General features: G+C 41.0%; 1 protein-coding gene across 1 annotated transcript in view; it reads right to left on the bottom strand.

The window, feature by feature from the left end:
- LOC124605949 (toll-like receptor 2) overlaps positions 1 to 4,349 on the bottom strand; it is a 345,947-nt gene extending 341,598 nt beyond the window's left edge. The window contains exon 1 of the mRNA XM_047137910.1: positions 4,025 to 4,349. Coding sequence (XP_046993866.1) covers positions 4,025 to 4,054 — 30 coding nt within the window. The 5' untranslated portion in view covers positions 4,055 to 4,349. The remainder of the gene's footprint in view (positions 1 to 4,024) is intronic.
- Between the last annotated feature and the right edge of the window lie 10,238 nt (positions 4,350 to 14,587).

Raw genomic sequence — 14,587 nt, 5'->3', positions numbered from 1 at the left:
TTCGAATTACACCGAGCGAGGTGGCGCAGTGGTTAGCACACTGGACTCACATTCGGGAGGATGACGGTTCAATCCCGTCTCCAGCCATTCTGATTTAGGATTTCCGTGATTTCCCCAAATCGTTTCAGGCAAATGCCGGGATGGTTCCTTTGAAAGGGCATGGCCGATTTCCTTCCCCATCCTTCCCTAACCCGAGCTTGCGCTCCGTCTCTAATGACCTCGATGTCGACGGGACGTTAAACAACACTAACCTAACCCCTATTCGAATTACATAAGAACTTGCGTTCGTTTTATTAGAGATGTACTTTTACTCTCTGAACATGGTCATTTCTGGAAGGAGACCATTTGTGCTGCCCTTCTTTGGATCCGTTCAATATGGCCTGTTACTCTACATACTTGAGAAATACTCTAGAATCGACTGATGGCATTTCCCTAATATTATACCAATGAACCGCAATCTGCCACCTGCTTTACTGGATCTATGTTATTGGTTCAGTTTATACCGTTGCAAACTGTTAGACGGAGGTATTTGTGCCGGCCGAGGTGGCCGAGCGGTTTTAGGCGCTACAGTCTGGAACCGCGAGACTGCTACGGTCGCAGGTTCGAATGCAGCCTCGGGCATGAATGTGTATGATGTCCTTAGGTTAGTTTTTAATTAGTTCTAAGTTCTAGGTGACTGATGACCTCAGACGTTGAGTCGCATAGTGCTCAGAGCCATTTGAACCATTTTTGAGGTATTTGTATATGTTGTCAGATTCCAAATGTGACTCACTGATATTGTAGTCATAGGATACTACGTTTTTCAATTTTGTGAAATGCACAGTTTTACATTTAAAGTAAGTTTGTCAGTCCTTACGACGCTTAGCAATCACTTCAAGATGTGACTGACGATGAGAGCGCTAGTACAATAACCTGATTCTGCAGAAACTTATGTCAATGGAAAAGGAGTAAAAATAAGCGAACATACGTCTCGGCTTATCCGTTGATACCAGACCGTTTCTGAAAAATCGGAGGTCAAAGTTTTTGAGGTATTTATGTTTCTCTTAGCGGTAAGTAGCGGCGTAGTAGCCAGCGTTGCAGCTTCGCACTTTTGCCCCCGTATTCGAAACCCGACTATTTGTTTTATTCTTGTTTTTCATTTATCTGCACATGTCCATAGAAGATTACTACATGCATGGTTTCCAGTGTATATTGAAATAACATTGTCCTTATTCGTCTAGTAACTGTACACCGGGTGATCAAAAAATCAGTATAAATTTGAAAACTGAATAAATCACGGAATAACGTAGATAGAGAGGTAAAAATTGACACACATGCTTGGAATGACATGGGGTTTTATTAGAACCGAAAAATAGTTCACAAAATGTCCAAAAGATGGCGCTGGACAGCAGAACGTCAGTGACTGCGCATGACAATCGTCATGCTTAGCCTCCCAGGTTCCCAGACCTCAATCTGTGCTATTATTGGCTTTGGGGTTACCTGAAGTTGCAAGTGTATCGTGATCGACCGACATCTCTAGGTATGCTGAAAGACAACATCCGACGCCAATGCCTCACCAAAACTCCGGACATGCTTTACAGTGCTGTCCACAACATTATTCCTCGACTATAGCTATTGTTGAGGAATGAAGGTGGACATATTGAGCATTTCCTGTAAAGAACATCATCTTTGCTTTGTCTGACTTTGTTATGCTAATTATTGCTATTCTGATCACATGAAGCGCCATCTGTCGGACATTTTTTTAACTGTTGTATTTTTTTGGTTCTAATAAAACCCCATTGCATTCCAAGCAAGTGTGTCAATTTGTACCTCTCTATCTACATTATTCCGTGATTTATTCATGTTTTCAAATTTATAGTGACCTTTTGACCACCCGGTACGGCGAATGAAAAGAAAAGAGAAAAAGAGAAAATTATTTGAAACTGTTTTCGGTGAAATTCCTGTAGTATATCTTGATTCATAATCAAGTTCCGTTTTTACCGAGTGAGATTCATACGGAGAATATCGCTGTGGCAAACCGGCCTTCGCGCGGTGCTCGTGGTCAGAATTTCTGTTTCGATTGTTTCTACAGTCGATATCATTCAAGCCAATGCACCAAAAATTTCTGAAGAATAAGCATAAGAATAAAATATAAGAATTAATATACCAATTGATGTAGGAATGAAATATAAGATGATGAGAATTTAATAGGAATGTAACTGCTGAAAATAACATACACACACATATAATATATAGGTAAATGTATGACACCTACTGTATTGGGAAACCTAGCTGTAATTTTACAATTAATATAACGCCCTTGTAACCCATAACTTGTTAAGAAACACTCATGGAGTAACCTTCTACGGACATGTGTAGATAACTGAATAAATAAATAAATAAATACGATAATCAGGTTTCGAACACAGGGATCAGAAATGAGACACCGCTATGCTAGCCATTGCGGCACCATTTCGACTGAATTTACAGCGCTCTAAAAGGCATCTAAACTACATTGAAAATTTTGACCGTGGTTTTCTCAGAAACGGTCCAGTATCTCCGAATAAACCAAGACGTGTCTTCGGTTACTTTTGACTTCTCCTCCCCTGAGCGAAGTATCTGGGAAATCTCGCCTTGTTCTACTCGACAATATTTGTCCAGTTTTCCTTCAGACACTACTTCATTACAGATAACAGCATCGTCTGTGAAAAGTCTCATGCAGAGAAGTAGATAGTAGCGGATGCCTGTGATTGTTATTGCATAGCTGGCTTCTGTGGCTAAGCGGTTCTAGGCGCTTCAGTCTGGAACCGCGCGACCGCTATGGTCGCAGATTCGAACCTGTCTCGGGCATGGATGTGTGTGATGGCATTAGGTTAGTTAGGTTTAAGTAGTTCTAAGTCTAGGGGACTGATGACCTCATATGTAAAGTTCCATAGTGCTAAGAGCCATTTGAACCATTTTGTTATTACATAACATTAGCTCTCGAACATTCCTGGAGGCTCTCCTTCATGATACGATTCATGGAACACAACGTGTGAATGAATGAATGGAAGGATGAATATTACCTCCTCAGACTAAGGTATTTACTGTCATCCTCTACATACGCGAAAGTCTAGTTCTGTTCACGCCAGACATTCGATAGTTAGAAACGCAAAGGCTAGTTCTGTTCACATCAGACATTCCAGAGTTAGAAGTCTACAAGCATATTTGGCCTCAGGAGACAAACTAGAAGCAAAATTGTCACAGCAATCAGTATGTTTTGTAGACTGGTGATCTTTATTGTCGAAACTGGCAGCACTCTATAAATATTCACTAAGATCCTGGCGATGTAGTTCTCCACATACAAAACGTTACAGCTGTAGTGCATATCTTACTTGCTTATTTCAGGTTTCTACTACCAGTCACTTTTTATTTTATGCTTAATCTAACGTAATGGAATGCGTTTCGAACATGTTTTGTTCATCCTCAAGCGTTTGTACATATATTCATACATCGAGGAATGTACTCGATGTATGTATATATGTACAAACGCTTGAAGATGAACAAAACATGTTCGTAACGCGTTGCATTATGTTAGGTTAAGCATAAAATAAAAGGTGATTGGTAGCATAAACTTGAAATAAATAATATTCCCACACAGTCACGGTTCACAAATATAGCCATTATGGCTGAAAATAAACATCTTACTTGTACTGAAAATGTCACGCATTGCCGATTAAAAAAAATGGTTCAAATGCCTCTGAGCACTATGGGACTTAACATCTGAGGTGAGCAGTCCTCTAGACTTAGAACTACTTAAACCTAACTAACCTAAGGATATCACACACACCCACGCCCGAGGCAAGATTCGAACCTGCGACCGTAGAGGTCGCGTGGTTCCAGACTGTAGCGCCTAGAACCGCTCGGCCACCCTGGCCGGCATTGCCGATTATTTTCACGTCATGTTCACGGATTCGCCGCGGCGTCTAGTGTGGATAGAGCTTCACGCTATTCTACAAAAGTATTACTGAATCACTAGTGAAGACAGAAGTTTTTTGTGACTCACCACGTGGAGGTGCATCTCTCGCAGTGCCATCTTCTATCGTCGCGTCACCGAACCGCTACACACGCACACAACTGAAAGGAACACTACGTCAGAGCTATCGCCCACCTGTCAGTTCGTTGACAGATACGAGAACAACACTGAAGCTAGCGTACAACACTGACGCTGGGAGGTCAACGGAGCGGCGCCACGTGGTCACTTCCATGGCGTCGTGGCCGGCGGCAAAGAAAAGGTAACAAGTGAACGCGGCGGCCGGCCGTAAGCGCGCGGAGACCGACCTGTAGTTATACAGTTGCCTGTTGACAGTGCGGCTCGGCGGCGTCCACGAGGAAGCAGAAGCAGATAGCACGTCCGCCGGCTTTCCCAGCATGCGTTGCACAACACGCCGCCTCACCGCTGCCCCCCCACTACCATCCCGCGACCCCGCCACCGCTTCGGCGGCCAACAGGTTGACGGGAGGCGGCGGCGAAGTCCTCAGCTAGCGGTGCGGTGCGCCTTACACGCCAAGGACCGGTTCTCCGTTCTGGCGGGTATTACAGATGATCAAATCTCTCGCTCTCAACTCGTTTCCGCTGGCTCGGTCTTTTCTATACGGCAACCACGTGACGTAACTGAACACAGATGCATTTCGGAGGAAGGAAGGTCAGTTACTTGTGGCGCGGGCCATCCCCGCAGTATACCGGAGTGACGTGGAACAGGTTGGTCTACGACCTTTTTAACGTTTCCTCATATAAACTATGAGGCCGAAACTTCTGGATCACGGCGCTGAACATTTCCAAGTCAAGAATATTCCCCTACTACCGAATGGCGAAACTTTCTAGAACATTCTAGAACTTTTCAGAAATTTCTAGAATATTTCTTAAATTTGGAGAATTTCCGAATTGATCATTTCAGTATGTTCTGCACTGAAAACTACGTTCCGGCCATTGAAATAGTGTAGAAGGGAAACAGATTCCAGTAACTTCATTCCATTCTCAGCCCGACAACTTGCGACCCAATGGAGAACATTACTTACTTTACTTTACATGTGGCAAGGGCCTTATCGACCATACGCCTGCTCTATGAGCCTCTTCCACTTCTGCCTGTCCAATGCGCTGTTTGTCCAGTTGCTATTGCTGTTCATCCTAGTTGTGTCCTCCCGAATGTTATCCCGCCATCTGATTCTGGGTCTCCCTCTTCCTCTCATTCCATCTATTGTTCTGCTGAATGCCATTCTAGGTAGTCTATTCTCTGTCATTCTTGCTATATGGCCTGCCCCATTCAACGTTCTCCTCTTGAGCACTTCGACGATGTTACGGTGTTTGTACAGCCCTCTTAATACTTCATTTCTTCTTATTCTCCATTCCATTTTATTTTCGTCGTATACAGGTCCAAAAATTTTCCTTTTTACTTTTCTTTCGAATATTAACAGTTTTTCCTCATCTTTCTTTCTAAATATTAATGTTTCACATCCATATAACATAACAGGTATAGTGGTCGATTGATATAAGCGGATTTTGTAGTTCATACTAAGTGATCTTTTTCTTAGAATTTTGATGAAACTAAAAAGTGTCTTGTTTGCTGCCGATAAACGGGCATCTATTTCTATATCTGTTCTGTTGTTATTACTAAAAAGACTTCCTAGGTACTTGAAGTGGTCAACGGTCTTGAAACTGAATCCATCTACAGTCAGAGGCGCATCTTTTCTGGTTTTCTTACTTATGGGCAGGTATTCTGTCTTCTCTTCATTAACATGTAATCCTGTTTTCTCAGCAATTCTGTAGCAATTTTGCATCATTCTGATTTTTTTTTGGAACGACTTATTAGTGCTACATCATCCGCATAGGCACGTCTCGTAATGTTGACAACCTGTAGCTGGATCCCTTGTGGACTGGTTTTAGAAAATTCTCTATCGATCATCTCTAGGACAAGGTTAAATAAAATAGGTGAAATGGCATCCCCTTGTCTCAGTCTAGTGTACACCTTAAAATCTTCAGTTTCTCCTACCGGTGTCTTTATGACATAAAGTTTTATCTATACCCATTTTAACTAATCTGATTAATTTTTATGGTATTTTAAATTCCTTCATTATATTTAGGAGCGTCTGTCGGTGTATGCTATCATAGGCCTTTTTAAAATCTACGAATAATATGTGGACGCCTACATTGAATTCCTACGCCTTCTCAGATACTTGTCTTAGGGTGAATAAGTGATCTAAAGTGGATCTGTTTGTGAGAAAACCGCATTGGCAGTCCCCAATCAGTTCTTCTGTTATTGGTACCAGCCTGTTTAATAGGCAGCTCGATAAGATTTTCTAGGTGACATCCATTAAGACAATTCCTCTGTAGCTATCAAAAACAAGTGGATCATTCTTCTTAAATATGGGCACAGAGCTGCAGTTTTTCAATCTGCAGGAATGGTTTCTGTCTTCCAAATTGTTTTATTAACGCCTTTATTTCTAATTCCAGTCGTAGGCTTCTATTCTTTAATAACTCAGAGTATATCTTGTCCTCGCCAGATGCCTTGTTATTCTTTAATTTCTTTATTGCTTGTTGCATTTCGTTTACTGATGGGGTAGTAAATGTATCAGCTGTATCAATTGTATCAAGTTCTTCAATTTTAAAGTAAGAGTGTGGGTCATTGCAGTTGAGAAGTTGTGAAAAGTATGTCTTCCATCTGTTTTGTATTTCACTTTTGTTGGTCAATATTTTCCCATACTGATCCTGTATAAACTGCTCCCTTTTATTGAATTTACCAAAGGATTTTTTTATATCTTGATACATCTGCCTTGTCCTGTGATGTTGGAAATCATCCTCTGCTTCTCTGATCATATTGTTATAGTATTCCCTTTTCTCTTGTCTTAGGGTTCTTTGCGCTGCTTGGCGGAGTTTATAGTATCTTTCCTTCAATGTAATATTGTCTTTTTCTTTAATCCATGCATTCCTCGCATTTCTTCTTTCCTCGACTTTTTCTTGACGCTTTGTATTAAACCAAGTTTTATTAGGTCGTTTTCTTTCACCTATGATTTTGGAAGCTGTTTTTTGAATACAGCCCTTCAGGTGCCTCTATCGCTTTCGACATCCTGTGGTTCTGCATTGGTCAGTCTCGGTTTTGTTAGGTTGCTTTTAATTTCTTTTGTAAAATTTTCTTTTATATCTGCTTTCGCCAGGTTTCCTATGTTATATCTTGTAATTTCTTCTCTATTTCTATTTACTTTCCTTTTGAGTTTCACTTTCATTTTTGATGTTATTAACATGTGATCTGTGTCACAATCCATTCCCCTAAAGGTTCTGACATCTTTAATACTGTTTTGGAATCGTTTCTGGACAGCTACATGATCTATTTGATTGACAGCCTTTCCATCTGGTGAAATCCATGTTCCTAAATGAATGCGTTTATATTGAAATTTTGTGCTGGTTATCGTGAGACAATTACTGCAAAACTTTCTAGGACGTCGAGAACTTTGCAGAAATTTCTAGAACACCCCTTAAATCTACAGAATATTTTTTCGGATAGATAATTCCATTACGTTCTCTATCGAAAAATAGCTTCTCGCCATTGAAATCGTGTACGACGGAAACGGATTGCATCAGCCTCTTCCATTTCTCAGCCCGAAAACTTGTATTACGGTTCTGCTGAATTCTCTGCTCCTATTGTCAATCTATGTTTGACTGCTAGCACTGGATTTAGATTTTATCCATTGCTTCGGAAGGAAGACTCTTTTTTCGATATAAATTTTCACGAAACGAAAACTGGTTTTAATGTGAAGGAACGAAGAGTTTCGGCAACTACATGAAATTGCTTGAAAAAAAATCCGTCTCTTTTTTATTCCGACACTTTACTCATGCATATCACACCTCATCGTATGCTTCAAGTGTTCGCTTTAGGCTTTAGGTTTCCTTTCTGAAATTATGCCAAACATTACTAATGTTCATTGGAAGTCAGAACTACCACGAATTCGCAGTTTTTACGGAGGTAGCTTAACTATTTAATACATCAATGGAAATGAGCGTTTGGCGTCATTGGCCGGGAGGCCCCTTACGGGGCAGGTCCGGCCGCCATGGTGCACGCTTTATTACATTCGACGCCACATTGGGCGTCCTGAGCGCCGGATGGGCGACAACTTTCAAAATCCTGCACCCTGACGAAATTACGTTGCAGATTTGTACTCTTGTAATCAAACGCAACAATGTGGGAAACATAACAACAACACACGGATCAATGTGTAATTTGGCATATGTCTAGTAATTTTCGTTTCGCAAGTTTGTAGCCCATTTACTCGCATATAAATCCAATTTAATCACTGTATCTCTCTATATGTAAACTGAAGCCGCTTGCTCGTGTCCGTCTGCATATGAAGGCTAATCTCAGGAACTGCTGTAGCGATTTTGATACACTTTCAACTTACAGATACACTATACAGGTTTACGCCATAATAGAGAAGACAGCAGTTCGTTGAGAACGTAGCAAGCGGAATCAAATTCGCATCTGTTGTGGGGGTCTTATGGTGTCCTTCTGTACACTTACTGGTTGCTGGTGATGGGGGAGACATTCAGCGGCATTTCGCCAGTGTATGCACTCGGCAATCTGGTGTAGCCGGCACTTTCACTACACTTTTGCCACCATGATCACCGTTACGTTTTACCAGCAGGGCAATGGCTGAGGCCGGTTGCGGGTGGCGGGAAGGTGTGATGGTATATTACATTGCACAACAGCAGAACAACGCTCATGTGTGAGAGGACTAGACTTCCAGTAGTGTCTGATGAGTAATATATAAATAAACAGCATGTGACTGAAACTAAAAGGTTCTGGGACTGAACCCCGGCTGGGTAACTTTGTCACTCTTCACTCTGCGTCTTAACCTAGCATTCGCTTCTCAATGATGTGGAGATATGCATTTCGAAATTTTACGACAGTTTCAGACTACCAATTTCTCCTTCCCTAATATTTGCACTTGCAATTCGCACTGTCTTAATTCACGAACAACTAGCAACGAGTTAATCAGCTTTAAAGTATCGTAATAAATATGACTTATAATGAAAAGATAGCATCTCATCAGGCTGTGGTGTGAGACAATTTGAAATAACCAAATATTTTAACCAATAGTTTTCCTGCAATCTTTTGAGAACAGACGCTTAGGGGAAAAAATAATCTAAAATATGTGGTGTTTTATTTTTTATGCTACAAGTAAAAAGTTTTCCAAAAAAGTACTTCAGGAACTTTGGTTTAGTTACATGCAGTACGTTCTTTCGGCAGCGCAGTTTCTTTCCTTCCGTGAACCAAACCTAGATGTGGACACGATACATTGCACGGCACGGCAAAGAAGTCTGCCATAGAGTCCACAACAAGGGAATGCAGCAACGAGACTCAACAATACATCATATAAACTTTACACCATGAATATTGTTCAAATGGTTCATATGGCTCTAAGCACTATGGGACTTAACATCAGAGGTCATCAGTCCCTTAGACTTAGAACTACTCAAACCTAACTAACTTAAGGACATCGCAATGCCCGAGACAGGATTCGAGCCGGCCGCGGTGGTCTAGCGGTTCTGGCGCTGCAGTCCGGAACCGCGGGACTGCTACGGTCGCAGGCTCGAATCCTGCCTCGGGCATGGGTGTGTGTGATGTCCTTAGGTTACTTAGGTTTAAGTAGTTCTAAGTTCTAGGGGACTTATGACCTAAGATGTTGAGTCCCATAGTGCTCAGAGCCATTTGAACCATTTCTTGAACAGGATTCGAAACTGTGACCGTAGCAGCAGCGCGGTTCCGAACCGAAGCGCCTAGAACCGCTCGGCCACAGAGGCCGGCAACAGGAATATTGTTAACACGAGTTAAATACATACATCATGCGTCTTTTTCATATTTTTTTATTTAATTAGTTCCACCTCAGACAGCCTCCGATACATAGTACATCTCTCTCACACACATACACCAATTATTCGCGTACTACTGTATATTTACAATGGTTGGAAACATATTACATACATCACGATGAGCTGCCATCGCTCAAAATGCTAATTCAGTTTGGGACACATAACATCCATACTTCCAGCTTTCTTGTCTTGCGCTGCTTACATCTTGTGACTTATATGATTGTGATGATATTCAGTTATTTAACGCTATTCTCTGAAATTCATTCAGAACTCTACGCAATGGGTTGGAAACAAAATAATCTACGCCACACACTACGCAGACACTTAACACTACTCTTGCGAAGTAGGGCCGGGTCGCTAGTTATAAATGTAATTTGCATGTGAATAGATCCAACAGTTTTTGCGGTTGTTGTACTCCAACTTTTATTTTGATGTTCCATAAAATTGAGCATCACGGTAATTTTAGGCAGTAAGGAAGGTAGTTAAAATGCCTACTTTTTGGTTGTAGCAGAAATACAGTAGATGTAAAGCAAGAGAGTCAGAAGCGGAGAGATGTAAGAAATGAGCAGAATAAAAGTTACGAAAAGAATGATAAAGTAAGATGCTGTGATTGAAAGGAAAAGGGTTCATAATCTTTTGAGAGAAAAGTTATTGGAACGAAATACAGGAAGAATCCGTTTTTCTTAAATCAACATAGTTTCTGTTTTGCAAAGAGTGCAGCGTACCATGTTCCAGCTGCGGGAGGAGTTTGAGAATGGTTTTTGTTTTAAGGCCAGACACCACAAAGATATTCACATCTAGTTATCCACAAGGCACTTTGGGCCATGTGGTGGAGGGTACATTGTCTACCACTATCACACATCCCTCTCCTTTCCCCCCCCCCCCCCCCCCTCCCCATCCCCCTAAAGCGTTACTGTTTTACTCTCGACTGTCGGAATATAAGACTATATCTCTGAGTTTACCGTAATTATCGTTTCGTGAGATGCATGTAAAAGTATGTGTTTCGAGAATGTAATGTGTTGCTTGAATTATCAGCTTCAGAACTTTAATAGTAGCCCCCTCTGTGATGCACGACGCCTCTTTAACAGTGCCTGCCACTGAGCGTGCATAACCATCTAAGAAACGCTCTAGCACTTGCTACAGAGACGCCCGACGTAATGCTCCGCTCTTCTTTGGGTGGACACTTTCCATTGGGATTCCTCCAACGAAGCTCAGTCTGGTGCCTTCCATTCCGGCAACTGATCATTCCACTTTAGATAGCTCAGAACGTGTACTTCTAGATGTGTTGATGTTTTAAGAGATTCGAGTAATTTAGCACCAGAGATGTGATCAAACAGTAATAGCTCCTTCCGTGTAACTATGCGCAAAACATTAAATTTGTTCATAATTGGGGACAGCTGCCAGTGATTTCACCACAGTCGATTTTCTCCAGATACACGTGCAAATCACTTTAATTTCATGGCGTTGAGTCTCCACTGTATTGGGTACGAATTTACCATTGGTTTTTCTTACAGACATGGATCTAAATTTATATTGTGCACACCAATGTTGCTGTTACAATTATTTGGAGTTCTGACTTATTTATTTATTTATGCATTTATTTTACCTGGCAAGATTAGGGCCTTCAGGACCTCTCTTACACCTAACCAGGCATACTCAGATTCAACAAATTTCAGTTTCTACAGAACATTAAGGACATATAACATGTTATACAGTATTAATGTTAAAGAAAAAAAATAGAGATTATAAAAGTAGTACAATGATAATTATAACAATCAAAAAATAATTATAACAATAAAGAATAATAATAATAATAATTGTTGTTGTTGTTGTTGTTGTGGTCTTCAGTCCTGAGACTGGTTTGATGCAGCTCTCCATGCTACTCTATCCTGTGCAAGCTTTTTCATCTCCCAGTACCTACTGCAACCTACATCCTTCTGAATCTGCTTAGTGTATTCATCTCTTGGTCTCCCTCTACGATTTTTACCCTCCACGCTGCCCTCCAATACTAAATTGGTGATCCCTTGATGCCTCAGAACATGTCCTACCAACCGATCCCTTCTTCTGGTCAAGTTGTGCCACAAACTTCTCTTCTCCCCAATCCTATTCAATACTTCCTCATTAGTTATGTGATCTACCCATCTAATCTTCAGCATTCTTCTGTAGCACCACATTTCGAAAGCCTCTATTCTCTTCTTATCCAAACTATTTATCGTCCATGTTTCACTTCCATACATGGCTACACTCCATACGAATACTTTCAGAAATGACTTCCTGACACTTAAATCAATACTGGATGTTAACAAATTTCTCTTCTTCAGAAACGCTTTCCTTGCCATTGCCAGCCTACCTTTTATATCCTCTCTACTTCGACCATCATCAGTTATTTTGCTCCCCAAATAGCAAAACTCCTTCACTACTTTAAGTGCCTCATTCCCTAATCTAATTCCCTCAGCATCACCCGACTTAATTAGACTACATTCCATTATCCTTGTTTTGCTTTTGTTGATGTTCATCTTATATCCTCCTTTCAAGACACTGTCCAGTCCATTCAACTGCTCTTCCAAGTCCTTTGCTGTCTCTGACAGAATTACAATGTCATCGGCGAACCTCAAAGTTTTTATTTCTTCTCCATGGATTTTAATACCTACTCCGAATTTTTCTTTTGTTTCCATTACTGCTTGCTCAATATACAGATTGAACAACATCGGGGAGAGGCTACAACCCTGTCTTACTCCCTTCCCAACCACTGCTTCCCTTTCATGTCCCTCGACTCTTATAACTGCCATCTGGTTTCTGTACAAATTGTAAATAGCCTTTCGCTCCCTGTATTTTACCCCTGCCACCTTTAGAATTTGAAAGAGAGTATTCCAGTCAACATTGTCAAAAGCTTTCTCTAAGTCTACAAATGCTAGAAACGTAGGTTTGCCTTTCCTTAATCTTTCTTCTAAGATAAGTCGTAAGGTCAGTATTGCCTCACGTGTTCCAGTGTTTCTACGGAATCCAAACTGATCTTCCCCAAGGTTGGCTTCTACTAGTTTTTCCATTCGTCCATAATAATAATAATAATAATAATAATGACTATGAATATGAAAGTAAACATATTTTTCTTTTATGATTGTCAGTCCTATTGCTAGTTGGGAATTTTCTCGTTATATTCTTGCAGCTTGTGAGTTATTCTCATCAAGCAGAGACATAAGACGATAGAATGGGGTAAAAGAGATATAGAAGAGGTAGATCGGTTAGAGGAAGAGAAATAGAATGGTAAAATTCGAAGCTATGATGGAGAGGAGAAAGAAAAAGATGAGAGGAGCACAACAATGGTGGCTATACCGTCCCTAATATGTAAGTCTTGAGTTCCCTCTTGAATGTTGAGTGGTTCTGGATAAGACGCAGATCACAGGGGAGCGCGTTCCATAGTCGTATGGCTGAGATGGAGAATGACACGGAGAAAAATTTTGTGTTATGTAAAGGTACAGCCAATATGCTAGACGTATCCGATCTGGTATTGCGGTTGTGGAATGATGATAGGTGTTTAATGTGAGAAGATAAGTATTGGGGGCACCAGTGGCTAAGAAATCGATGAAGTAAGCACATTGTGTGGAGATCGCGTGCCGTATGTGGGCGTATCCAGCCTAGCTGGGAGTATGAAGGACTGATATGATCATACAACCGTATATTGCATACGTATCTAACGCAAGCATTCATCTGACTTAATTAAAAGACGTTAGAAAGTAATAAATTTTCATTACATAAGCTTAAAGATTGTATCAGTAAAGTATTCTATGCAACAAAAGAAGTTACCAGTAATTATCTATTTCAGAATTGTTTCAAATTTTCTTTGTAAAGTATTAGGCATACTCCACATTTAGGCAAGTGAAAAAATACGGAATGGTGCACGAAATGTGTCACAATTTTGTTTTTGAATTAACACTTTCTTGTCAGGGCAAACTCAAAGGAACATATGCTACCGTGGAAAGTACACTGCAGAGAATTGTTCTGTCTCAGCACATGCTCAATACGTCCACCATTCCAACTTCCTTCACACAAACACCATGTTAGCAATAACCTTACGGCACATGCCTTCAAGGATTTCACGGTAAATTTGAAGAACAACGCGCCGGAACTTCAATTAGTCAATTGAACTTTTCGGGAAAATTGTTTCCATTGTGTACTCCCAAAGAAAGAAGTCGCATGGCTTCACGTCTGAATTATTGGGGGCCAAAATTGTCCGTCACTGAACATGTCCCGATGCACCAACAAATAATATCCCAATGGAGGGAATGTGGGGGTTAAAATTGTAGAGGGAGAAGACTTGACCACAGTAATCAGGTTCAGATGAATGTGGGTTGCTGTAGTTATGAAGAGGTGGAGAGCTTCACAGAGGTTAGACTACCGCGGAGAGCTTCATAAAACCAGTCCTTGGACTTCTGACCTTCACAACGACAACGTGTATGATACATGTGAGGTAACCAAACTGTTTTAATTATCAAATTGAACTAATCACGCTACGGCCGTGAAACTTCACGTCGGTAGATTTATGAGTGCGTGAAGGCCTTGGTTACACAAACTTTCATTTTGGCTATTCCTGGAACGCTCCAACACGAATATCACCTTGTAGTAGTTATGCAAATACTTGCCTCCTAACGATTTTTTTACTTGGGGAAAGAGGTGACTGGGTCCCATGTCAGGAGGTTAGGAGCGTGAG

Source organism: Schistocerca americana, chromosome 3 (genome assembly GCF_021461395.2).
Source record: "Schistocerca americana isolate TAMUIC-IGC-003095 chromosome 3, iqSchAmer2.1, whole genome shotgun sequence".
Classification (NCBI taxonomy): Eukaryota; Metazoa; Arthropoda; class Insecta; order Orthoptera; family Acrididae; genus Schistocerca; species Schistocerca americana.
This window is presented reverse-complemented; position numbering and strand designations above follow the sequence as displayed.